This window comes from Homalodisca vitripennis, chromosome 5 (assembly GCF_021130785.1).
Source record: "Homalodisca vitripennis isolate AUS2020 chromosome 5, UT_GWSS_2.1, whole genome shotgun sequence".
Lineage (NCBI taxonomy): Eukaryota > Metazoa > Arthropoda > Insecta > Hemiptera > Cicadellidae > Homalodisca > Homalodisca vitripennis.
The window spans coordinates 105,370,957-105,397,153 of NC_060211.1; the positions used below are offsets into that span (position 1 = coordinate 105,370,957).

A 26,197-nucleotide genomic window follows, 5' to 3' on the forward strand; every position below is an offset into this window, starting at 1 on the left:
TTCGTCTTCCAGACGTTGCACTACGATGGTGAACTGGAAGTAAACTCAACACTCACAACAGTGTCAGATACAAAACTACTTAATAGTAAGTAATGAAAACCAAAGGTTTAATAGTCTATAAGTTATTTACACAAGACTAGAAAGTATATTTTTAGTTTTCTAACGGTCTTACATTAATTGCTAAGCCATCAATGTAGGCTGCGGCAGCACCCCCTCCCCCCACTGCTGGCGGTGAACAAAAAATCCCTCGAGATCACATACTGTACACATGATAAAATACAATTCTAGAAGGTCAATCACAAACGGCTGAAAAACGTCGTTTTGAAGTGTTTGGGGTCCATGTGAATAGTTAACAGATGTTGACCATATTATTAGAGATGTAAATTTAAACACGAAAAAAATTTGGATTGTGAAACAGTTTCATAACAATTCTTTTGCTTTACAATGTTTTTATTGTTGTAACCTATGTGAATAATATAACATATTTTTCCTACGTACTGCACTACAAATACACTTATTTCACAAATTAATGTTACACAAAACTTACTACCACTTCGTTACAGTTATAATATAAAGTTTATATACTACAGTATAACGTAAATCCTGATAGAATTGGAATACAAATCAGTCTCAAAATTCTAAAATAACACACATGATGCAATCGATTAACCATTTCAAATGCTACGCTTATGCCGAAAAATGTGATTCCCTAAATTACGAGTTCTAGCAATGGTATATACATACGGACTAACAGCTAGCCTTGTGTAAATATTGGTGGATATCCAGTTCCGTATATTTACCGTACTGCCTCTAATCTGTTGTGTATAGCCTGCAACAATAGGATTACTGACAGGCTTCCTCTAACTGGGTTTGTAGGAAAGCGCTGAAACCTGCCACTGATTCAAATCACACTCATGGATTTAGATGTATCACTGTCATCTACTTTTTTTATATTCTTCAGGAACATTTTGAAACGAGATAGATTTCATATGTGGTTGTCCTATCAAAATTTAAGATGCACCATTGAAATTAAAGATTCAATAATGATGGTAAGACGAATCACTGAACCCATTAGATAGGTAACACTTCAAACATTTTGAAACCTTATAAGATTAAAATAGTTATCAACATTCAAAATGCTTTTTAAAAAACGTTGACTTCATTTGGATGCTACAACTAAGTTGTTCGTAGACATATTTACTTTTTACAAAAATATAATCATGTATACAATAGTCACGATATAAATTTTACAAACATTCTAGGGGCTGCCATTTTGAAATATTTATTGGTTTATACTGGAAAACAAACTTATCCATAAGTACTATACGTACGAATTAATGAAAAACTTTGGCAGAGTTTAGAGATAGTGAGTTTTGGGGGCCATGATAGATGAAATGCAAAAACTCCAGCATATTTAGTCACGATGTTGATTGCAATGTACAGAGTTTTACAAACTCTATCTACTATACAGGTGCTCAAAGTACTCAAGTACAAAAACGAATTGTTCCGCTCTCTGTCCCATGTGTCAAAAAATGTATTTTGAAAGGGGCACATAAAAACAGCAGCACCTAGCCGACAATGGGGAAACTGCTGCACCATTCCTAACGGCGCGTCCTGTCACGTTGTCACGTCTCACGTTTCTTGTTATCATCATTCTCAATACAATGGAACTCCTCCAGTAATTCTCATACTCTTCATACAGTTACAGGGTGAGATCTCTGCACGAACAACTTTAGAACACTAAGCATACGAATTCACGATTTAATGTGTTGAATTAAAAGAATATTCTGTAGATTTGAAATTCTCTCCTTTAGCGTTTCACTGACATATATTTGGAACTAAACTGTTAGAAAAATATATTTCACTGAGCAGGTGTATTCTTAAAATATTAGATTGAAAATACATTAGCCTTAATTAACAAAATTGTATACACTGAGCTTAATTCATAAAACGATTATGTGTATATACCGTGTGTTCCGAATTTTATGCACACTGAAGGGATCATGGAAACCATAAGAGATACAGAAAATATTAAACAGCACAAAGTTGTGCGTAATAACAAGACCAACAAATCAATGTGGTTAAGTTGATTATTTGTTGCGTCATTCACTCGCTGAGCTCAAACAATTGTCTTTGGTCAAAATCTTTAAACTGTCATATTTCTCTTATTGGTACATATATTGTAACATTTTTTACATTAAATCTTCATGAAATTATTTTTTTTTTAATATTATAAAAGTTTTAAATATTATAATTGCAAATCATTTAAGACCAGCAAGCACGGGGTGTAGGGTTTGTCAATTTATTTATAAACAAAACGACCAATCTTTAACTTAATTTAAGGAAATTCCGTTTTTTACTAATTTCAAAAATACCATATATATTGTACTTTCCTTGTGGATTTTAAAATAAATAATAAAAACCCGTTTTTATGGTCGTTTGAAGAGAAATTGTAATCTATTAGTCGAATAGTTGGTAAACATTATTAAAAAGCTGATCGTAAAAACCTTATAAGTTTACCAACCCTACAATTATTGGAATAAAACGTCCCTTTTATTAAAAGATGAATGGAGTATTTTCTAACAGGTGATCCCACAATAAGTGCAGTGGAATGTCAGATATACCCCGTATCTGCTGGTCTTAAAACACTTTCATTATAATATTTAAAACCTAGAAGAAATGTCATGCAGATTTCATTTAAAAACGGTTTCATGGAACACACGGTACATAAACATGCATCGTTTTATGAATAAAGCTTAATGTCTACAATTTTATATTATTTAATTAATTAAGGCTAATGTATCTTACAAGTATAATCTAATATTTCAAATATTATATCATTATTTATATATATATATATATATATATATATTAATTTAAATAAGAATAATTATATATATATATATATATATATATTAATATAAATAAGAATAATTATATATATATATATATTAATATAAATAAGAATAATTATATATATATATTTATATATATATATATATATATATATATATATATATATATATATATATATATATATATATATTAATCTTCAATAAGAAATCTTCAAATGTATTAAACAGTTTCTATATTTCGGCTTAAGCCGTCTTCAGGAAATTACAAACATATAAATAGGGCTATAAGAACATAATAAAAATAAAACATCAACACAGAAAATGAAAATTAAGAATAATATATATATATATATATACAATTTTTCGTATCAACATTACTTAAACAATAGTCAACGTAAATAGAATCATCGCTTATTCGTCACAAATGATAATTATTATTTAATTTCAGACTGGGGTTATTTATTCAAGTGATCCAACACATCAGGAGTGAATGGTGATGTAACAGAATGAATTCTCTCAAAGAATAAAAAAAACATACAAAAAAACATGTTGTATTCTAAATATATAGTTTTAAAGTTTGTCGCAGTTTAATAGTTACCTTTTATTTGGTTTTTGGTTTGTTATTTAATGATTATTTCGCTCAATTTCCCCACTAATACGTGGTACGTTTTATAATTTACGTAACATCACATCCCTCCTATAATCAACTCACTACAATATACTAACTATCGACACCAACCCTCCTAGAGAGACGCTTTCACCACAACAAACTGAGAAATAAATTAATCGTTATAACTGCTGGATGAAGATCGGTGACAGTCATTCTAATGCAGTGTTTAATGTATACAACGTAGAGGTAAGGATTACAACTAAGATTATTCGGGTCAGAAAATAATGCTAAAAGTAGAGCTGAATGTAGATCATTCTAAAATTGTTAAATACGGCTTTACAGGTAAACCGAAAAAAAATTACGCTGAAACCATACAGAATGTCCAAGAACCTCAGGTAAACAGTAGGCCTGTAGTAACCGTACTTGTACTTTAGTACCGTAGTTACCTTGTACTGATCAAACAAATACTTCTTCTTTTTCAGTTTAGAGACAGTGATATTGAGAGGAAGCACATCACAGGCCGGTATTCTCAGAGTCAACCATCTTTGAATAGGTAAGCTGTGCTACATGGATAACTAAAGGTTTTAACAACAAAGAGGTTTCAAACATCTTATGTCTTCATGCGTATGCTATAGTTGTCTGGAATAACGAGAGACTCAGAGTTAGCAATTGAGGTTGTGCAGAGGAGGTTACTTTCGTATATGGTCTGGAAGTTTCCTGAAATGGTTCAAGTAGATGTACGACTTCAAATGAGGCATAAATGGCAGATCTTTAGTCCGATGCCTTCATGAGTATGCCACAGTGGTTTGGAATAGCGAGAGACTAGAATTGAGCAATTGAGGCTGTGAAGAGGAGATTCATTTCGTGTCCTGTCAAGAGGTTTCTTGAACTGGTTCGAGACGATGTACAACTTCATGTGAGGGACAGTATCAAGAGATAAAGAGTGATATTAAAATTAATATTAGGCATGTTATTCGAAAATCGAGGTTGACGGATTATGTATACCTGGAATGCATAGAGCTAAGGTTTAAATACAAATTCAAACGAATTTGAGATCAGAATAAACTTGAGCGTGTGGTTAAGAGAGATCTATATATATATTTTATTGAAATTATATATATATATATATATATATATATATATATATAGAGAGAGAGAGAGAGAGAGAGAGAGATAAGAAAGAGAAGTTCAGCAATTTAAACACACACACACACACACACGCACACACACACATATACATATTTATCACCCGGCAAGTGAGAGATCCGGGTTCGACTCCCGGCGGAGCAAAGTACTTTTTGTGATTCAATGTTTATTGAAATTAAATAAGGCTATTGCCATTTATACAATTTAACGTAAATATATATATATATATATAATATCACACGTATATATTGTATATGGAGCGAATACATTTTCCATAAATCATAACTGAAGTTAAATTTGCCCTTTAAATAAATTTAAAAGTAAATCACACACAAAAGTGGCATGGCTAACACACACTGGATAGTACGTTACAATTAATTATAAAATGACAATCGTGTTTTGACAGTTGCTAGCAGTCACACATATTTGTATTACAGCTCTTGTTGGGACCTGTGGAACGTGAACTGGGGGAGTCATTCGATGCTGAAGATGAGGATGCTTGAACGATGATGTAAGCCTACTGCGAGAGAGAGGATGAATTTGCTGCCTTGAACACCTCCGAGGTGACTTACATGAGACTTACTAGTACGATGCGTTTGTCTGCATGTCATACAAAGAGGAAACAAATGATCACTGTTGCGCCTTCTTAACATGCTTATGAATCTGTACCATAACGTAACAGTTGGTGTTTGCTAGCAAGGTTAATAAAATGTACCATGTATGCAACAATATAATTACATACTAATGGTAAAATGTATATGTGTAATCAAAGCAATGTTAGCAATATTTGACTAGCCCCACATTCAACCCCACGGAAGATTCATGGTCGTGATATTTTGACTTGGGGTAGAATAACGTAGACGCCTGGGGTAGAGTGTTATGGTTGCCGTTACTGGATTTTCTTCATAATATAACTGGCAAGGTTAGACAAAACCAGAGACTGACTTTACGCGACAAAAAAAAAACTACGTGACGAGTTGTTCACGAAGCGCTACCAAAAACACGTCTGGCCGAATTAAGGCGTGGGAGTTTTTAGTACTCAATTACTGTATGCCTTTTTGAGCCCAGATGCTTCCAACAAAAGGTCAGTTCGTTACGCCTCATAGCTGTACTCATTTTTATTTTGTTAGTTAGTCACCAATAAAGGGTGCTTTGTTTTTTTTTTCTTGACGACCCAAATTCGTTTCTTTATATAGTCTACTGTATTAAGCATTGTGTTCGTCTTTAGAAAACATAATTGAGGTAAATGCGGTAGAATTGAAGAAAAAGTTGGGTAGTATTTTATTTGTGTGGTCTGAACGCTTTCAAGGTAGTCTGGTGGTTGACGGATGGAGTGCTCACCACGTGATGGATGACACCGTTAGTGCTACCGAGAGTGTCAATATCCGAGACTAACAAATTACAGTTGTTGGATTGACAAAATCTGAACACTTCACATTTCCACGAATCATTGTTTACAAAACTCATACAAATGTTTAAATGAAAGCTTAGACCAACCTCACAAACGAAACACATTATTACTCACTGGTTGACTTATAGCACTGAGATTCGTATTCCATTTAGTTTAATCTATAGTAACAATGCTGTGAGAAGATCGGGGCTAAAAATTGGCATTTAATTTATTTCTCATTCTGCCTTGAATAACATAATTTGGATGTTGGAAACTTCTCTTAAGAATATCAAGTGAATCACAAGAGGATTGCATTTAAAAGAAATTAAATAACTTGTTCTAGTTCTTATTATTTTCTCTCTTTTGAATGTTCGCGCTTCCTTAGTGCTATACTTGTTTTTATTACAAAATGTATAAGTGCTTTACAAGTGTGTAACAAAACACACTTAATTTTGATGATGCCAATATAAAAGTTACTAGTTACAAAGTACTAGGTAACTAACTAAGATACCTCAAACAATGAACATACGGCTACAATAACGACCGCAATAAATTGGGTTAGCTGCTAATCGATTGGAAGAGATACAATCCGCAAGTGGCCAGTGCGGTGGTATGAAGGTCGCGAGTTGCGGCAGGTCCAGGGGTCAGTGACCCGGTCCGTGACCACCAGCTGGCAGTCCACTCGGTCACAGGGATCTGGAGAGACCACTTTTGAAGCCACAAAATACGAACTTAATTTTTCTTGGAACTTGCGAAGTCAAACTCAACCAGGAACTCTCAAGGCCATTTAGGAAGGGGGACTGCCTTGAGAACTGCAAAACATTCCGAATTTCAACAACAGTGTTAATTTGATGAATTCCTACATGAACTCGATCACTTAATGGGCATCCCAGCATTGCCTTAAAACTTAACGATGGCATTGTATAGTTTCAAACGATTTGCTCTGTTATTGCCTTTCGATGTTAGGGTAACGATAGTAAAAACACTTATTTTTCCTTATTTCAATAACTGCGATGTTGTAACAGTTGAGCTCTTGGACAGGCTTCAACGTGCACAAAGCTACTGACTTCGTTTATTTTAAATCTAAGATAGGATGATCATGTGACTTCACATAGATAATTTCTAGTAATTATCTATTCTTAAAGTGAGAGAGATACGTCATGCATGGAACTCTTAAAACTGGATCTCTTAGATACCTGTCTGAAAGATTTATGTCTACCGTAAAAGCACACAATACCTAACATGTTTCTTCTCGACTCGTCCATCGAACAGTTATGTCCAACAACTCTTGCACAGTTTTTGCCTGCAGGTTGTGGAACTCCCTTCCTGATACAAAAGCACAGAAAACCACGCTGGCTTTGGGGTGACGGTTTGGGGTTTGTACGTGGTGGACGGGTGTGAGCGGTGGCGCTTTTTCGGTGGCGATACGTTGAGTTGTGAATGAGGAAGATATGTAAATAATAATTAAGATTTTCAAGTATATTTTATTTTATTACTTTGTTGAATATGTTTTCACTTTTTAATTGTTGTTATAGTTATATAAGTTTTGTAACTGTTGTGTTTTGACGTTGAATAGTACAGAGCACTCATTAGTCCCAACTCCGCTTCTGAAAATAAAGGCCATTTCATTTCATAGCCAAACGACTTTGTCAGGACTTCTTAGGACTTTTTACTGAATGTTTATAGTCGAAAATCACATATGGATGAAGCAACTGACGAGATTCGTCATCAAGAGTAAAAAGGCAATTAAGAATTTTTGAAAAAAGGAGTAGATTGTTACAAAGAAATGTGTTTACTGATTCAACGTATTTTCAAAATTAATTATAATTGTGTAATCAGCAAAGTAGGAAGTACAACTTAGTACATAGGCATCTTCAACGTAGCAACTAAGAACCGCAAAGCAACTACAGATATCTCCATCCCTCATCGTTCAGGGTTTTCAATATCCTCCATTAGCACAATCGTCTCATAGGTCCCTCACCTTTATGGATTGTCATGTACAAGAATCCTTGCTCTAGTAACGAATGTTTGTTACATACAGTAAAAACTAAACTTGTAGTCATTACTTAGGCGTCGAGTGTCACACTAGGAATTTCCTGGATCTTATCGTATATCTAGCTGAAGGGGACGTAGAAATTAGGTTACAGCTGATTGTCCTCATGTCCTGGCAGTTTACGTTAGTTAAAGGTGTCCCATTATTCTACAATACGGACTTTTAAGGAAAGGGAATTTGAAATTTATATAGGAAGGTTTATGAACTCAGAAAGTACTCAGTGTTTATGACCAAAGACAAGGATACACTTCCTATTTAATGTTTGACGTTGGAACAATGGGATCTATCTATAGGCCAACCATCAAGTTTATTGCATCTTGGAGGCTTCATTCGTCCATCTCCTGGGATCAGGCGACGTTGAACAATTCTTCTCGCCACTAACATCTCTGCCTCTCGCACCATTCATTGCTTACAAATTCAGTGGAATCAGTTCCAGCATTTTTTTATAGAAGTTACAAAGCTGGTTTGACAGCCTGTCACTTCTTTGCCATCGCTTGGCAAAGATAGGAATGCCAGATGGAATTTAAGAGAAGCTGCGTCAGAAGTGGCGAGTGATCGTTATTTAAACACCAAGTAGCTTGTAGTCCAGATCAGGAGTTCAACGTCGATATTTATTTGTCGTATGGGTGTTTTTACGGGTGTGCCAAAAAAGTGAACTTTGAGCTAAAAATCCAGTTAGTGGCATTGATTATTTGGTTTTTAAACACGATTGTTTCTTGTTTGTGAATTAAACTATCTATTTGAATTGAAGTATTTTGCCTCTTTTCTGTAATTTCTCACCATGCTAATTCATGTTTCACCTAGCATGTATATGTACTTTAGGAATACACGGTTGGTAAAAAAACTTCACAAAGTATTATTCGAGGCAGAGTAAATTTTCACTACCTTGAAACCAAAGTACTAATTTCAAAAGAGGCATAAAGGAGCAATTAATTAGATAGTAAAATGTGCAGTAAAACTACCTCAATAAAACCCGATTGTGACATTTCCCAAAAACCGGTCAAGAATGAGGAAAGTGGCCACTGACTATAAACCGAAGAGCACATGATGGATGTGGACACTCGCGGGTCTGGCTGTAAACCTTCAACGTCGCGTCATCTCACGATCGTGACACACATGTGCTGACCCGCTCACGCTCAGGCATTCAGCATAATTACATCATCAAGGTGCGAAGTGCACTCCAGTCCGTGCGCATGAGCATGGAGAGGGTTCGATATTTGCAATGCACTTATTATGATTTTTAGTGTTACAAATGACAAATAGCCTAAATTAAAACAAGACAAATCCATGTTTCCAAATATTTATAAAATTAATAAAATATGTTGTAAAACCAATGATAGTAAACGTTTAAAATTTTTTCCCGTGTTTAAAATTCATTCCAGTATAGTACGATCATCCCAGCTCGGTGTGCTTAGGTGTCGACAGTTTCCATTTGGACGTGTCATAAACATGTTAGGTTCACAATAAAAATGACTCATATCTAATGTTCCTTGGTTGACAAGTATTTGAAATATTATACTCCTAAAGTAGCAATTCTTTTTGAATTCGTTGAATCTTGCATATTTTCAAACACAAAATTTACATTTACAAACATTTTACAATATCTACATACAAATATTTCCTATTAGCAAAAATTTACTAGGTATTAGAAAATAGTACAATTCTAAAAGAAAGACAGAATAAACTGAGAAAATAATTCCTCCAAGGCTAGTCTTCGAACAAAAATACAACTTTTTGGTAGACAATTACTTTAAACAAATAAATATATTTAATTTATTAAGGAGGCAAAGAAGTAGTGCTTTATTATCTTGAAGCAACATTACACTCAGTGATATTAATAAAAGTTCCATATTTATAAACCACATAAAAATGGTCTACCGGAATTTCAATTTTATTCCAAATATTCCAGAGTTTAATTCCAGCTTTTTAATGTTCAGTATATTGTTTCTGTGAGGGACCTGAACCTCAAGCTTATCACATTACTTTAGACTACGCTCAGGTGATGTTTAGCGTGTGAAAAATGCCGTGCCCAAACCTGGAATTTAATCCGGATCCCAAGGGTAAATTGAGACGCAAACTCACTTGCCAACCAGTGACGACGGTATCTGATCGTCCTGGCAACAACACCCTACGCACTTTCAGCTATACCGACATAAAAAGGTGTCTGTGCAAGTCAAAACATCAGTATACAAAGTAATTATAAGAAAGCAATAGAACAAAACTGTTCATAATAGAGGATACAATCTAAACTTATAACAGAGTACACTCTTGTAAAAGTTTTTACAATTACCTACATTCTACTAAAAAACTCTATTGGTCTCATCAAGACATGGATATCACGAGAGCATCGTGAAGACTGTAGAAAGTCTGTAGGTCAAGTAAACCCTCTAAATACTATATATAAACTATTTGCATTTGTTTATATTTCGATTACATTTGGAAGTTGATTCTAGAGTTTACGACAAAAAAAAAAAAAAAAAATAGTCTGAATCGGTCTGAAATTAGGTAATTTCTGTGGCGTGTGTTGTAACCATAATTTAAATTTGGGAACAGATTTTTATTTTGAAAAGCAAATATTTTTGAATAAAAAATGAGGAGGGCCAAGGTTTAGGACCTCACTAGATCGGAAACGCTCTCCACAGCTTTCGCCAGACGACCCTCAACGCTCTCTTTTGAAAAGTAAATACTCTATTAAAGATTATAAACCACACCACAAGTAAGTACCCAAGTAAGTACACCAGAAAATGTCCAAAATATTAATCCGTACCTCAACATTAACTCAAACCCGTCTACGTAGCCTAGTTTAAGAATTTATTTGGAGGCAACCTCAGGGCAATTGTAACACAATTCAGCTGCTACGTTAATGTGTTTATATGGGTATACATTGTCAAAATCAAGATGCCTCCAAGCAACTTACAGAAAAAGTGCTATTTATTGTGGATAGCTACCAAATGTATAAACATTTTGGGAGGTTTGGGAATAAAATTTCACATATTCGTTTAAGAACAGGTTTATTGGTGCAGAAATCAAACCAGTCAGAAATAAAAGATGATATGGCTGTATACTGTTCTAACTGGGTACTAAAGTGAGTTATTTAGAATAAGGCTAGTGTCATCCGCGAAAAGAGGGACAGTAGGTTTCATGGTTCTGTTAAAATGACTTTCAAAATGTTTTGAAAGATCATTAATGTACATGAGGAAAATTACGGATCCAAGGATAGATCCCTAAGGCACTCCGGTCTTGATAGCTGAAAAATATTGACGGGAATTATTGCGAATTTCAACACATGGAACGCGCCCCAGCAAGTAAGTACCCTTGAAGTACCAATCCTCGAAATCCATATTTTTCAACTTTATAAATAAGCATATAATGATCTAAAACACCAAATTGCCTGCTGAGGTCACAAAAAAGGTTCTAGCATCGCTATTTTACAGAACTTAAAAAGAGGGGAAAGATTGGATTGGAGTTATATAAAGTTTACAGTAAAAGCATTCTACACCCAAACCCAAGGAAGTTTATTCAGGGATAGTTAAAATCTTGTGTACAAATAAAGTTTATTTAAAACGTGTTGAACTAAAACCAGATTTAATCATAAAATAACACAATAATGAACAAAAAAGTTAAGTTTAAATCACAAATCGAGACCAAATCTAAATCTTGATTTCTGGATCGAAATGTATACATATCCAAGCGTAGATGTCCAAGTTTAATGGTTGACTACAACAAACTAGCTAATTGATACAATAATGGGAGTTATATTAAAATTTATATTGTTCATTTCTGCGTATTTACTACTAACAATAACTCCCCGTCTCATAACGAGAACAAAGAATATGCCGTTTTTTGACGCTTGTTAACCAAACTGCAACTTTGAACATTCATAACTTGGAAACTTGTGACCTGATTAGGTCCAAATGTTCATAAAGATGTATATACAAGTCTACTGTAATTGAATATATAATTTTAGAATAGTATGAAAATAAAATTGTTATTAAATTACCACCGTAACTGTTATCTTTGACCGGGACCGGATGGTCCACAAAGATCAGCATTGGTCACGTTTATGGGGCTTTTAGTCATTATCTTGAGCGTGTAATTTTGTAAACCACTTTTTAAAACGCTTAATTTTTAACACAGATTAAATTGAGCAGATTTTGTCAAATTTACCGTAACCGGCACCTGTTCGTGTTATCGCGTAAATCGCCTGACTGCCCAAACTAACAAAGTACAGATCTGCTTAGATCTCAGCAACTCACGCACTACTGTAACAACAACTGATGACGTCAGAACTAAGATACTTTGTATAGGGTAGTCGTTCGTCCCCAGAGTACTAGTTACCACAAACAGAAAGCACCCAGTACAAGTTACTGTTTCAGATATTCTTACGGTGCAGATACTTCACACGTTTATGGCCGTTCCTGGTACAAAGTACTAGGACTTATTTAGCAACAACAGTATGTATTCATTGTATGATTCTAAATCAGTACGAGTACATACCGTTTGTGATCGGTTACTGAAAGTACTGGGTACAGTTAGAAAACAAGAAATAGCTAGAACTAATCTCCCTTTTGTATTTGCTGCGTGACGGTGAAATTCAAATATTAAACGCTTTAAACAAAATTGAATTATTATTATTATTATACAATGTCGTATATTTCGTAAATTAAAATACTGTAGTTTTAAAGTTTTAATCTGCATATTTGATTATGATCGAATTAAAAATGTCAACACAAATGTTATTTCTAGTAGTGAATAGAGCCATCTACTAAGCCATCGATTATTTTGAAATAAAATGCGCTTGGCAGGTGGGCAGTCCCGTTCACCCCCCTTCGGCGCGCCCCTGCTTGGTCGCCCTGTTGTTTATGCGAGCATCTTATCAAACTGAACAAAGCTGAGCATAATTGCAGTGCAAGGCCGTTAGTTAGTACTGATAAAAAATGCTACACCATCAGGACTTGAACCTGCTTTATGTTTAAGTGAAATCCAAAGTTCGATGCTTTAAGGTACGTTTAGACTGGCAAGAAATTGAGCAAGTTTGTGTACGACGAGAAAAGTGTAAATGAGCGGTGTTTTATAGCTCTTTACATGAACTGGAAAGCAGTTTCGGACAGTAGAACTGTTAGGTCTAGAAAGATGCCGGTACTCTGGCAAGTACTGCCGCATGCTTCCGATTGTTATTTGATAGTCGGGGAAACGGATCAGACGTTTGAGGATAGCTGTGAATATTATAAATACGTCTTCACTTGTAAAATGTATTTGTGTGATTAATTTATTCAATCTGAGTTATATTTATCTATTATCTTTAGAACAGATTCTGTGTTGACATCCGCATCAACCAACGACAGTAGCAAGTTGATGATGTACTACAACGATCTGTCGGAAGTACTTGCGGTACTATAGCGACAGATAGTTGACAGTTACGATCGAAATTGCTTACTCTTGTTCTCGCTACGCTACACCAGTTGCACAGATTCTCTCGCCACTTTTCTCGCTAATGTACATGCATTTCATAGCCCGTGCCGCCACAGCTCTCCCACGGAACGGTTATACCTCTGGTCATATAATTCTGGATAACTTACTTGAAAACTGAATCTTTACATTTACATTCCTATTACATAAAACATTAACTGCTTGAAAATTTAATATTTACATTTACATTCCTATTACATAAAACATTAACTAATTGAAAACAGAATCTTTAAATTTGCATTTCTATTACATAAAAATAAGTGATATAATATATTCTTTTTTGGTTTTTAGCTTTTAATTTACAAAAGGTTTTTAATATGGCCCCTTTCTCTGCATCACGCACATTCTAAAATTTCAACACAGCATGTTGCTCTGCGCGTATAAGCTTTATGGCGTTAAGTCTTGTTTACGTACGAGCTAGCCTACAGTTTTAGTTAGGGGAAAATAAGATGTGTTAACATTTTAATTAGGCTGTTTAATTATATTTATATGATGATTTTTATTTTTATTTGTTATACGATTATGAAATACAATACAAATACGATATGAAATGAATTTAATTAGTCTGTTTGATCGATGATTAAATATAGCCATCAAATCGATGATTTGATGGCTATATTGTTATATGATTATTTTTATTCGATTATGAAATACAATATAGTTTTAGTTATACGATTATGAAATACAATTCAAATATGATTTGAAACTAAACACTTTATTGTGGTAATCAATAACACAAATCTCAGTAATTGTCATTTTTGTACTAACCTTGTCACTAAAAATATTAATATCAAATCATTAATTTCTATATTTCACAACACACTTGTTCCAACACTGCGTGCAGTGAAATATCAGTTAGGTTTACCTACCATCCAAATAGTAGAACAAAACTTTCCTTCAAAAATCCATTGAAAACCGGGTTTTATTAATTATTTGACGAAAAATACTAGAAAAGTGTAAAATATACGGTACTTTTTAAATCAATAAGAACTTTCTTAATATAAGATACGTGAAGAGAGTACATGAAGACATGAGGACAGCCATGTTTCTGAGTTTCACACAATATTGTTACTCTATCATTAAGACAAACTTATTATTATACTAGAAAACCCAATATCGTATATTACTTCTATCTAGTTTTGCACATAAAAACATCTTCAGGTGATCTTCAATACATTAGTTTTGTCATAGTATCGCAATATAGAGTTTTGGCTAACTGCATGGCCCTGTAGGTAAGAAAAACATTTTCATAGAATGTAAGTCCTTAGTTTTGACCCTTCGTAAGCGGAGTTTTTATATATCTACGGTTGAATAAGACCACGTTCAGAGGATATCGTTGTAAAGGGAATGTACAGTTACATTTTTAAACGGTCCGTAATAAAAATCAGGTATCTCGACGTCATAGTGACCTAACCTTCATTTTATTTTAATAAAGTTATCGATTATCAATAGGAGGCAGGCCTTGGTAAAACAAATATATTTATATGACAAGCATGTGTATATATATATATATATATATATATATATATATATATATATACAACGAGTTACTGAACAGTGAAACTGAAGAAGTTACTGGTGACTAGTTTATTTGAAGGGAACTTGCGTCATCCATCAGGCTCGCGTCAGTATCGGTAAGATTCACTCTAAATATTACCAACCATCCAGATTTCCGGCTACATACAGTAATAGTGAATTAACATAAATTTACCATTGTACAACACCACGGGATTTTAGTGTTCTTTATGAACATTTGGTGTCTTGATTACAATAAATTTCACAAGAAACTCATTGCACCATGACGATACTGGGTGATACAATTTTATATTTGTATTCTTTACAAATCCGGCAAGAACGTGTAATCCAGATCCATTCAACCTATGTATGATTTTAATGTTCATCAATGTTCCCATAAATAAGAAAAAAGTACGATTTCTGTATTATAAAAATTGAACTTCTTAAAATTAGTTGAATTAATAATTAGTGATAGAAAGGGCGCTCCGCTGTATTTTTTATTTAAAAATTAGATAGTGATTCACCGAATCTAAAATGATTTAATAATGGGGTTCATTGGAAATCTGATAATAAACCGTTTTAATTTACAAAAATAGAACAGTGTTGCGATGTTTATAGACGCCGATTGTATATAAACACTTAGTTTCCACTTCTCTCTCTATTAGCGCATAATTTTGATGATTTCCCCTTAGGGATCCAACACTTTTCCCCATTAATCCAAAACTATAACGACTTTGAGAAAATCCAAATAATTTTCTCAATTATTATTTTGTTGTAGTTATTATACCCACCAGTATTTAAAAAGCATATACAACGTAAATCATTTAAATTTGAAATATGTTATTCCATTTGTTCCCAATAATTCGTATTTACTGTAACTTCCATCTTGCCCTATTTAACACCTATGCAAGGGACACAATAAAAGTATGCAGGGCAAGCCGAGGGAGACTTACCTTAAAGCAAGGCCGAGGATGGAATGGCATGGTCGGGTTAGATCGGCAGGGGGAGGGTGGTGGGCTGAGGAGCCTGCGCGATATACAGTATAATATACAAACAACCCCGAGTATACAACATTGTCATTGTTATTGTGTATACTCTACACACACCTCACGGCGCGGCGCCTGTCACCACATGGCAGATATACAAGCCTACACACACAGTCCTAAACAACTCAAGCCCATCGCTAAAAATTTCCTTGCTAAAATTTCCAAAAATGATAACATGTGAATATTATGGAGGATTTATTTCATTAAAATGTATCGTTATGGAAGGATTTAAGTTTAACATTTTTTTTAGTTATTATTTATTCATAAATGAGTTTTTTAACATCACAAATCCTTTTCTATATTAATAACTCGGTTAAATGTTTTTAAACGAGCTCAACTACAGATATACTATTAAAATTGACTTTGCCAAACAATTTTTTGAAGTTCAAAGTTGTGAATGCCATATCTTGTCAATTTCAAAGTTATTCGTGTCAGCGAGAACTAAACGGACCTCTAGGCTGAACGACTATACAGCGTCCTCTCTCTACTTTATTATGGTTTGAATAAGATATTCAAAATATCGCCTTTTAGTTAGGATGTCAGTATTCTATAAACAGAGTAAACAAAAAGAGCTTATAAATATTTCAACTAAGCGACACTTTTTGCAGTATAATGTTTGTATAGAATAAACAATGAAATATATAATTGAAGAATTAAAGCCAATAAAAACCACAACTGTAATTCAGGTTAATTCACAGTCACTTACCTAGTATTCAAAAAAAGTAAAACAACATTGTTTCTTATACGTTACTGTTTTCTTAGTTGCACAAAACCGTTAGCATATTTAATTTTTTTAATTTATTCTCTCTTCTGTCCGCACTTTAGTTTGTACTGTACTTCCTGAGAATTTTACGTTCATGTTTGATAACGTATTTGAAGCTACTTGATAGAGTGCCCAAGTCAACACTTACATTCATTTAGAGCACATTCCTTTTTAATTTTTAAAATCTACTATAATTTTCAATATCAGGAAGATACAATAAAGAAAATTTTAGAACAAAATTAAAGCTGTATTAGATTTAATGCCCAAACACAAGTGAACTAGTGGTTTCCCATATATATTTACTCATACGTTTCTTTAATGTTTTTTCCAACGTTGTGCATATAGAACATGATGAACTTCCCACTGATTTATATTTATAATATATATATATATATATATATATATATATATATATATATATATATATACTGTATATATATTTTCTTTAGGCGGTCTCCGACACAATTATCCTTAGATAAGAAAAATAATTCTTCTTTCTCAGTAATACTAGTATTAAGTAATGTACGTTAAAAGAATAAATAAGTTTAAAATATGCTTTTAAGTATCCTAGTTTTTTAATAAATAAAAACTTTTAAATTTTCATTTTTATTAATATTTTCCGGTTTAAAAATTATTGTGTGCATGATAATTAATTACTAGTATTACAGGTTGTTATTAGGTTTGGCATAACCAAGCAACATATATATCATAACATATGTTTTAATAACGCTTTCACGTATAAAAAATAAACTTACTTTAAAAGATTCATATGAAGTGAGTGTTTCCATGTTCCTGATCGTTGAAATTCAAAACTGTAATACGGTATTGTATGTATTTGATATCAATAACTTCAAACTTTATGAAGACAGATAAATTCCCTCATTATAAAGAGTACACTACTTTAAACTACAACCTTCGCAATCAAAATGACGTGTGTTCTTGCAGTTTCTAAACAAGTTGGCGAATTTTATCTAAAATTAAAAATAAAATGACAGTATCTGACACATTGAAAAGTGACATGTCTAACTCTTATCGTTTAGTTCTTAGATATCTTTTATTTTCCATATGAAGATTAATTTACATTTAGCCTCTTATAGAGATAAGAATACTTTTCTTGATTAATGTAAAGGACGAGTGAGGACACATTCCACTGTTGGCAGTGACAAGTCCCGCTTCTCGGTTCCAAGAACAGCTCCAGACAGAGTGGTGTCGTCATGTCTGGTTATGTGTTAGTGAGGTAATGTAATGAATAGTGTAAACTGTCGGCGTTTATAAAAGTAAAAAAGCGTTGTTGTTGTCTTAGTTGTAATCTAATGGCAGCTCGGCTCTATTCCCATAGAAACATTAGGAATGTTAGTGCAAAATTGTGTAAGGATTCATTACGAACAACCTCAAATGAAGTATCCGACAGTAACAAGGTTAATGACCATCAAGTACAACGACATTCAGGTATCGTAAATCACTGTAGCAGAACCAAGGTTTAGGTTACTGGAACAGGAATGCAGAGGAAAACAGGTGAATGGGTCTCAATTACTGGCGAGATGACGGGCGCAAGCCCCCGCCTCCGCGCCACCAGTCCCGCCCAAGGTCCGGTCGCGGGCAACCGGATTTACAATTCATCTGGAACTGATCGAGTTCTGCAGTAGAGTGCTCAAAAAAGGTTCCCATAAGAAAACAGAGCAATTTGGGGTATGCGCTAGCTTTTCTAACTTGACAGTCTGCACAAAGACTCCAGGACGAAACCAAATGATGTGGTTGATTAGCTATTATTGCTACTGTTATTGCTATTATCTTGCTCTGAATAGTATGGTCAAACGTTATACTTTCCTCCAGTGGCAGAGAGAAGATGGGTGCTCAATTTAAACCACTGAGATTCCCAACGATCAAGTCAACGTAAGTACAAGCCTCATGATAACTGTAAGCCAGCATGTAAACTTTAATATTTAGTTTTCAGCAGCGCATTTCACAGAAACTATTTGTAATATTACGAAAGACTCGACAGTCTTCATTTTAAAGTCAAAAGGTCAAACTGAAAGGTAATAAAATAAAATAGAAAATCGCAGAATACAAAACAATTTGTTAACTAATTGAATACACTCGTGTGCATTGGTAAGCCTACGCTGAAGTAGTGTGAGAAACGGTTTTGAACTTGAGCATCAAATTAACCATCCACAAGAAAAAAACAGTGAATCCATCTGCCAAACATGTGATTCAATTGCACAATAGTAGTTTTCATCAGTAGGAGCCAAAGTCTTCTGTGCGCAGCAGTGTCATATTATTATACGGAGGAAAGACTGAAACTTACACGTTTTATCTAATTTTATTAGATAATAACTCAACATAGTAATACTGTCTAGTTGACATATAAAAATAGCTGTGTTTTGTGTGCATTTACTTCTACTGGAACAATAACAACATTTGAGATTAATGCACTGAAAAAACTTTCAGCTGATTTTTCATATCAGGTAACAAAAAACAGTCACTTTATGGACTAATCAGAAAAGTATTTGAAACACATGCTATTTGTGACGTATCTTAAAACATATTTATTTGGGGGTGATTTACAAAGTTATTGTTTATCGACGTATAACGTATTTATTAGCATTCATGTTAAGCCATGAATATCAACATATCAACATGATGTTGTAACGGAACAAAGTATTGTGTAATATCCTACTACTATTATTACTTTAAATAAATGGTTAAACTTAATTTGTATTCTGATTATAGTAGTTAGAAATAACAAATAACTCAGTATGATATAAATGTGAACTTTAATGATGATAAATTAATTGACATACAAGTTTGAATTTTGAAACAAGATGGAGGATACAATAATGGTATTTTTTTAATACAATTCTTAATTTTTAGGGCAGGGTGGTCGTGCTGGCTTAATGAAATAGAAATATTGGGTATTTTTTTTTAAATAAAAGATATTGTAATTTTGAAAAATAATTGTTGTTAAATTTTAATTATATTAATTTTGAATTATTAGCCAAATCGAATGTTCCTGGGATTTATGTTCTTCCAATGAATCACTATTAAACTTAAAAGGAATTTTCTCACCCAATGTCTGTCTTCTGCTTCTTTGTACTTCAGTGATAATAAGAATTTAATAAAGTAACCTTTCAAATACTGCTGAATAAATGTAACCAGTTTCTTTATAATAATAATCTTGCTTCACTTCTTCCAGATCCCTCTCTCCTCCCACCTTTCAAATATCTGCTCTCTTCACTCTTCAACAATCATCCCTGCACACTGTATCACTGACTTTAGTTCACTTTATAACTTTTGAATTTTATATGTAATAAGGTGAATTTTGATTAATTTTGATATATTTAATTTTGTATTTATTATTGTTTGTATTAAAATTTGAGACAATTTATAAATAATTATTCCTTAATTATTATTACTAACAAATTTCTAAATTAAATTAGGCCTAAGTATTGAAATGAATGTGAGATGGGCGTATGAAATGAGTCATTACAATTGCAATGTATACACTTGAAAATGTATTATAAATTCTAAAATATACTAAACGATGATCAAATGTGTTGTACATACAGAGATACAAATTTAAAAAAATAATTTGTCAAATTGGTTCTTTACTATTTTGAATTATTAAAGAATTTCTAAAGGATTTTTAATGACAGGGCGAATTGTACAGTCGACCTTCGTTTCACCTTGGCGACCGCAATAACCTTTGACTGACATGCCACAGAGACCAATGAATAGCATTCTGTGTGATTACAAATATAAATAAAGTCAGATAAATTACAAGTATAAATCCGAACCACTATTGAAGATTTAAGGTGGTTCGGTGAGGGAACCACCATGAATCCTTAATCTAAATATGGGCCACTAGGATATTATTTAATGCCGAGTCGCCAATCAGCAGATTTGAGCTACATATCTGTCACCTGGATCTTTCTACGCTTGTTTTATTTATACACCGTTAGTTTTGTAGGCTCAGCGTAACCTTCAGAAATGTTACAACTCGATCTTTTACTAAATTAAATATTTACTGTTTATTTTCATTTACAATTTTAAATTGTTTAAATTATCCTTATTCAATTTTCAATTTTCTTAATATTTTCTTTCTACATATTTTGGTTAACGCTAACTGAACAGACATACTTTATTAAAACCATCTACAAGGGTGGCTCTACAATTGAACTGAAGGATCTGTTATTTTGATCTTAGACGTCCCACAAGACGCGTCGTGAACTTTATCATGTGCACAATGACATGTTAAGTGTTTACATGTTAGATAGCAACACTAGAGCTGTCACTGTCGGCACGTCAATGTCTCTCGTCTTTCACATTGGCATACAATCGACAAGTACATTTCCATTCAGATAATATCATTTCTTATACTGTCAATAACTTCAAACTTTAAATTAATCGACAACCAGGTTTTTGCAACGTTAAGATATCAACAACTATTGGATCAAATATTGTGTTTCGAGTGCCTGTATAAAAGTGAACATTAGCCAAATTGAACAAAGGTTTAATAGTTACTGTAAAATCACTAAAAATGTTAATAAGAACTATATCAAGTTCAAATAATCTAAACCGAGTAAAATAAGGCAATACATGCTACAATTTATGGCAAAAAGAGTTTTTGAATTTATCACAAATTATTACAGTTAAATGGGTGAAAGTGACTAAGTTTTGTGACAGAAAAACATTAGTATATACTCCCATATTTAATAAATAAACAGGATCGTTGTTTCCCTGGGAAATAATGTAATGGACTTTTATGTTTAAGGTATGTACTAAATAGTTTCTAGGTCCAGATGTACTGGAATGTTGTGAATGGTTTATAAGCCGATTTTAAGTCCTTTGTTTGAATAATTTAATGACAATAGATTATTTGAAAGCACAACAGGATTGAAGAAATTTGTAATCGTTATGCGTTACTAGAAATTTAAAGTTTCAAGAACTGTTATCTGCTCTCTTCTTTAGCTGTCAAAAGAAGCTGACCTTGAACTTATAACAAAAGGTCAAGCAATCAAAAAAGAAAATAAATTAAACATATGAAAATGTACATAAAACGTTAAAGTTGACAACAAACAATAAATATATAAAAAACTATAAATCAATACTATAAATATATCCTCGTTTAACTAAACAATGTTTGTATACTTAACCTTGTTTTAGGTTTTGACACTTTAAAAAGAGAGAAAATACCAGTTCTTAAAACGTCGTGTATATTCTCGGAACACATAACGATGGCAATCGTTCATAATCCTAGTATACGTTCAATTACATGTACTCGATCATATACAAACGACAGGCTACGTGTCTGGTGCAGAAAGATGACACCGGTGTAGCAATGTATCCTACCGACCGTTACTGACCACATCATTCTGTCAGTACATCTTTGTAACCACAGAGGGGTACTTGATAACGCCTCCACGAGAGTCTATGCCAGGTAAATATAATTTTAAAGGGCACCGAACTGTAAACATTATGTTCATCGAGCTGTAAAAATTATGCTGTGGAACTTTATATGGCTGCCTTGGCAGATGTTAATCTTCGTTCTTCCACAACAATCGCGACGTCAGGTTCATAAATTTGGCCTACCACAATTTCTGGACGACCAACTCTCGCGCCAAGTGATGGCGCTCGACGAACTAATGTTGTTGTTGACCTTGTAATTGATTGTACTACTGAGACTAAGTTAGACTTAATTATTGGGTACTTAACCGCCTTCACACATTTCACCAGTACAGTTTACATTCCAATTAATTAAGTTTACGACTATTATTGAGGAGCACTAACTTATGACCCTGATATAGTGAGAAGTGTTAGGGTCCAGAGGATTTATTACGCTCATAACAGACTTTAGGGATACCCAGTGACACTCTATAAAGTTAAAATGACTTTTGGCGTTCCGCAAAGATCGATTTTGGGTCCAGTACTTTTTCTTTACGTAAATACGTTGAACTTGCCAAACCAAGATGGAAAGAGTTCAATATGCCGATGATACGACTCTATGCATCAAATCATTATCAAAAGAGAACTTGGAAGTTACACCATTCAATGCTCTCAATTTATGCATTCAAATTTTTTCTAATAATTTCTAACTCTAATGTTATTTATATATGTCTTAAGGAACAGTTGAATCAAATTTCCCTACTGTCATGGTGGATGAAGTTCTCCTAGAGGATATACTCGTAGATTCCACAAACTTCCCGAGAATATATATCCCGGTTTGACCTGGAACGACCGTATACACAGCGTTTGTACTAAACTTGCTTTAGGCATCTATGTCTTACATAACTTAGCAAAGTTTTGTTCTCTTCAAGTCTCGAGAATGGCATACTTTTGTTTTATGAACACACATTTGGTTTATGGAATAATCTTTGAGCAGCTGTGCTGAATACAATCTTCAGAAAGTATTTAGACTAAAAAACGAACTGTTCGAATCATCTCAAAATTGAAACTTAGAGATTCATGTGAAATGCAATTATTTAAAATTTGCAATGCAATGCAATTGTCTTTTATACAACAAGAATATTATTATTATTCCTTTACACGTAACATTGCTGTTCAGGTGATTTATAGATTATTATTATATAAATCAAGACGTGTATTTTTCAAAACCAGCACAGCCCCGAGTAACGTTTTGACTGTTATATTGCCTCTTAATGGGGGATATTCGAAGTTAAGGATCGCAGGGTTGGAAAACTTTCTTCAAAAACACAAGAACAAGCGAATAAGCTTCTTACCTAAAACCACCTCGAACCTCCAAGATTCCCAGGACTGTCTAGATAAGGTGTATCAATAACACTTCTACTTATGTTAATATAAGAATAAAATATTGCCTACTAATTATAATTACAAATTACAAGAAACATTTCATGTTTGATACTATTTTACACTTTTGTTTGAAAAAAGTATGTCGAAAGATTGGTTGGCTGTCTCAATTATGTTCGTAGGCTAATCATACAGATTGTCACGTATCATCCGTTACACTAATATAAATATGTAATTTCTCAAAATACTTTATTCATTAAAAAAACATTGTTTTTAAATCTTTTGACATGACACTATTTCATTGATCTACGATTGTAACGTGATCATAGTTCGTGATTTCCTTAGCTTTTCAGCCAAAAAAATTACTTTGTTGATGTCTCAGGCATTTTTGACATTATTTAGTTCAGTTAAAAATTTTCAAGATTGCTTGAAACTTATGCAATGTTAATTTAAACTTACTACAAAACATCGGCTGTTACAATATACATAAAGTATATTGCGTAAACGACAGTAAATTTATATTAAATTTCCACCATATTACAGCAATTAACATTAACAGTAATATTGATGCACTCGTAATTACTGCAATATTGTTTTTCGACATCTCTCGAAAACACACGATTGAATGCTGAACAAAAATTGATTATCCTCAACACACACATCAATCCGTCACTATCTAATATGTCTGATATTGACGTGTAGGAACCTATTAACGATACGACTGTATTTTGCAAACCCAATTGATGAGCTGATCGTGATCTCTAAGCCCTGGATTACGGTTGTCTACTATCTCAACAGTTTTATCACCTTTGACGAGGCAATCAATGTTCAGCTTTCAGCATACAGAACCAAGTGTATATTGTACTGCGATTACTGGCCTTGCATGTCACTAATATTGTAACATCCCGCTTAAAATTATATGAGTGTAAGCCACCATAAAGGAATAAGCTGATGTGGATGTTATAACCAGTCAGCTGATGTTACGTTGGTGGTTATTAGATTGAGAGAGAATAAATTTTCTAAGCAACGCCTGTGTTCTAGCAATCAACCGTTTCAAACTAAACTGAACCAACAGCATACGGTTAACATTAGAAGCCGTATGGTCGGGTGTATTTTAAATCCACAAAAAAGGCATAATATCTAGAATGACATGACCTTTAAATTGAAAGCAAATATCCATATAAAATAGTAATTGTAGATAACTAAAATCGCCTTACAAAAAATAAGAAATTATTATATATTAATCTCGCTTTTGCTTAATAAATATTAATATCAAGCTTGCTTTAGCTTAATTTGACAATAAAATTAACTCTTATTTAAAATTATTACGCTAGTTCAATACTAGTTCTTTTAATACAGCTTTTTGACGGTCCTTAGAAAAATGCTTAGAAAAAATCGTAACAAATTTTTCCCCCCTGAGCGTTATCGAGTGCTGTTGAGCACTCGAGGAATTTAAATATTTCTGCCTGTTTGTCCGCACGATGTTTTGCGAACGAATTGACATTATAAACTTTAAATTTTCCATGAAGCTTTATAAATCTGTATAAACAATACCGAGTTCCGTATGGTTGTCCATCCATGGGATTAGGCAGAGTGTCATTGAAGTCACTCAGTCACGCATCTCGTATCTCTTTTGTCTAACGGGGTTGTTACAATTTTTTTTATGATTGTCTGTCTATCTGTCACCTGGATATCTCAAGAATGAAATAAACCATACTCTTGAAATCATGTTTAGATATCCCCTACCTTGTAATTATACGATAACAGAGGAGATTTTTTGGCGAAAAAAGTATCATATGGATTAGGATTCATCCGAATAAGGCGGACTAGACGTTTATTAACGTGCCACTAACCCATCCAAACCTCAATACTTATTGAATTATTATCAATTATTGAAACATATATTGACTATAAAGGACTCAATTTGATCAAAATCACTGTTTATATTACACTATTATTCTGTAAACCAAAATGTATGTTAATTTATTTAACACAGTAATTAAAGTTATAATTAATTTACTCACAAGTGTTATATTCATTGACTAGACGAAGTTAATTTACAGTGAAACAAACTAATATAGACTGAGAAATATTATATCTCAGTCTATATTAGTATATATATATATATATATATATATATATATATATATATATATATATATATATATATAGCGCGGTTAATCCTTATAGTTCTTAATATTGCAATAAGCAGGATCTGAGTTGAGGTTAAACTCAGTCAGTAGCAACGCATTCACTTTATTATTTCTGATTTTAAATCTCATAGTTTTCAAATGTACTATTATTTGATACAATTTCGGTCTACCCTGTTACCGACCTTATTGAATACAGTAAGTTGTGACACGAGTGCGTGTTTATTTCTCGTCTCAAACAATAGCGTCTGTCTGTTTAATAACGCTAGTTTGTTGTCATGCCTCTCGAGAGTCATTTTAATGAGATCCACTTCACAGGTTCAGTTTTAGTAACAGTTTAGCTAACACAAGGTATATTCTTTGTTTAGAGTTTGTTAATGACGATGGAAGGTTTGAAAGAATAATAGGGCTTCGTACATTTGTCATGGTTCGCAA

General features: G+C 33.2%; 1 protein-coding gene across 2 annotated transcripts in view; it reads right to left on the reverse strand.

Moving 5' to 3' along the window:
- Nucleotides 1-26,197, reverse strand: part of LOC124362642 (chloride channel protein 2) — a 153,010-nt gene that overhangs the window by 111,495 nt on the left and 15,318 nt on the right. Inside the window, exon 1 of one of the 2 annotated variants that reach the window (XM_046817327.1) lies at nt 17,603-17,781. The exons of the other annotated variant lie outside the window; for it this stretch is intronic. Within the exon in view, the coding sequence (XP_046673283.1) occupies nt 17,603-17,635 (33 nt within the window). The 5' untranslated portion in view covers nt 17,636-17,781. Of the gene's footprint in view, nt 1-17,602; nt 17,782-26,197 lie in introns of those variants that run through there. 2 annotated transcript variants of the gene reach the window in all.